This window comes from Nothobranchius furzeri, chromosome 4 (assembly GCF_043380555.1).
Source record: "Nothobranchius furzeri strain GRZ-AD chromosome 4, NfurGRZ-RIMD1, whole genome shotgun sequence".
Lineage (NCBI taxonomy): Eukaryota > Metazoa > Chordata > Actinopteri > Cyprinodontiformes > Nothobranchiidae > Nothobranchius > Nothobranchius furzeri.
The window spans coordinates 87788055-87790554 of NC_091744.1; the positions used below are offsets into that span (position 1 = coordinate 87788055).

Consider the following 2500-nt stretch of genomic DNA (forward strand, 5'->3'; position numbering starts at 1 on the left):
CAGCGACACTAACCTTAATGTCTTTGTCATTTCTCTTGACTCGTGTGTTTGTTCGGGGCGGATTTAGATGTTCTGCCTCGTCGTTTTCATCCAGCTGTCCGTCTCGGCCTCTCCTACACATCTTCTCTGTTTTTACCTCACTTTCCACCTCTTCCTGTTGAGCCTTTGCTTTATTTGCACGGTTGACTTTAACACAAGTCCCTTCTCTCCAGACTTGAACTGGAACTACTTCTGGAAGTGGAGTGCGTTTGAGGACTACCTTCTCTTCTGCTTCGGCCTCACCGTGCTGTGTGCTGTGCTCACCCTGCTGCTGCTGGACTCTGTTGTGTTTGTGGAGACTCTGGGCTCGCTGGCTGTGATGTTCGAGGCCATGCTCGGTATCCCACAGCTGCTGCAAAACTTCCACCACCGCTCCACCAAAGGAATGAGGTGGGTCTCACTCAGGTGCTCCTCAAGAATCAGTGCAAAGCTCAGAGGTCGCTAGATGAGCGGTCATTGTTTTTTATGCATATTTATGTTAAAATAATGTTGATCCTGCTGGAAAATAACAAACCTTTAATTGTTTTGAGGAATTAAACTGTATAAAAGCCAGATTTAACTCAAAACGCTGATAAAATATTAATCTGAACCCTTTTGAAATTAGAAGTGAACTTTTTCTTCTTAGTGACGTAAGCGGGTCAGAAAAATGTCACCATGCCTGATTTCATGTATTCTCCCACCACCCAGAATTTGTTAAGAACTAATCGTGACCTAGTCATCAAGCTGCTAACCCGAACGTCATCGTGAGTACTAGTTCAGCTGTTCTGAGCTGAACTGAAGTTGTTGACAAGATTTGTGCAGAAAAAAAGCTGCAAAAACAAAATGGCATCCTTTTATTTAGTTTGTTATTTTTAAGCTATTTTATTCTCATGCAGACTTGATTCTGTCCTTATTGACGTGTCACAGAAACTCCACTTTTTGGAGCTTTTTACCGTGTTACGCGGTTGCTTCCTCATGAGAAATGCCTCCACACCCGTTTCTGGATGCACACACGCGTTTTCCTCCTTCGGCTTCAGTTTGGTTGGTGTAGATTTTTCCTGCATCCAGGACAAAGCAGCCCTCTTGTGTCACCAGACACCTCCTCCCCTGAAGCTGATCTGTTCTCCGTTTTGAAACCTGGATATTCTGTTGATATTCTGACAAATTAGGACAAAACACGGCCGTATAAACCGTGCTTCCTGTCTACAACGACCCACCTGGCCAGCTCAGGCTGTGTGTGTTAGGCCGTGAACCTTCTGGAACAGACTCGGTGGTCGGCGGTTCGAGTGCGAGGCTGGCTGGTAGCTTTGCGCAGGTTCAGCCCTTACTGGTAAACGGTTTAAAATATAAGGACTAATGTGTTTTTCTACTTTCTCTGTTTATTCGGCCAGTGTGAGTCCGCGTGAGGTGAGCAAAGTATCAACTGAGATGCTGCGTGGAAATGACCAGATTCAAAGATCTTTGTTTTGCAGAAAATAATCAGTAAAACTAAAATATAAATGAATGAAATCTACTTCAGCGGAATAAATAAACGACCAACATCACCGGGAGTCAAACCCACGTCTGCTCACGGCAAAACGAGACGAAGGTAGGCTTCAACTGCTGGACTACCAAACAACACCAGCGTGGTGTAAGACACTGTTGTGGGCGTGTTTTGTCAGAGTGGGCGGAGCTTTGCTAAAACTAACAGTTTCATTTCCGAGTATAAATTCAGGCTGATAAAAATAACTGGTATTTAAGATAAATGGCTTCTCTATAGTGCCAACAGCTTTGCTCTCAAAGGTTTAAAGTAGCACCATAGGGCTCCTTTCTGGGGTTAGTAATCCGATGTTTTATATTTTACACCAGATTACCAAAATAAAACGTGTTTCAACTTTTAATTAAATGACGTTACAGTCTCTACGGATGTGTTCTGACAAGTTCAGAACTGGAGTTTTAGTTGTCCTGTTGGGTCAGAATGTGTAACGGTCAACATGTAATCTGATTATAATCTCATGTAGATTACGATGAGCTCAATTACTCCCCTAATGGCACAGAGCCTTATGCTAATTATCATAATCATTCCTGCGTTATGTTGCTCATTTATTATCTGTGTGTGTGTGTGTGTGTGTGTGTGTGTGTGTGTGTGTGTGTGTGTGTGTGTGTGTGTGTGTGTGTGTGTGTGTGTGTGTGTGTGTGTGTGTGTGTGTGTGCGTGTGTGTGTGCGTGTGTGCGTGCGTGCGTGCGTGCGTGTGCGCGCGCGCGTGAGTGCGTGTGTGTGTGTGTGCGTGTGTGCGTGTGTGTGTGTGTGTGTGTGTGTGTGTGTGCGTGTGCGCGCGCGCGTGCGTGCGTGTGTGCGTGTGTGCGTGTGTGTGTGTGTGTGTGTGTGTGTGTGTGTGTGTGTGTGTGTGTGTGTGTGTGTGTGTGTGTGCGTGTGCGTGTGTGTGTGTGTGTGTGTGTTAGTGATGTGCATCTCTACCTGCCTCACGATCCATTCCGATTA

General features: G+C 45.3%; 1 protein-coding gene across 2 annotated transcripts in view; it reads left to right on the plus strand.

Annotated features, from left to right (window-relative positions):
• Nucleotides 1-2500, plus strand: part of si:dkey-246g23.2 (solute carrier family 66 member 2) — a 66659-nt gene that overhangs the window by 28211 nt on the left and 35948 nt on the right. For both annotated transcript variants that reach the window (XM_015965426.3, XM_070550592.1), the window contains exon 4: nucleotides 213-429. In XM_015965426.3, the coding sequence (XP_015820912.3) occupies nucleotides 213-429 (217 nt within the window). The remainder of the gene's footprint in view (nucleotides 1-212; nucleotides 430-2500) is intronic.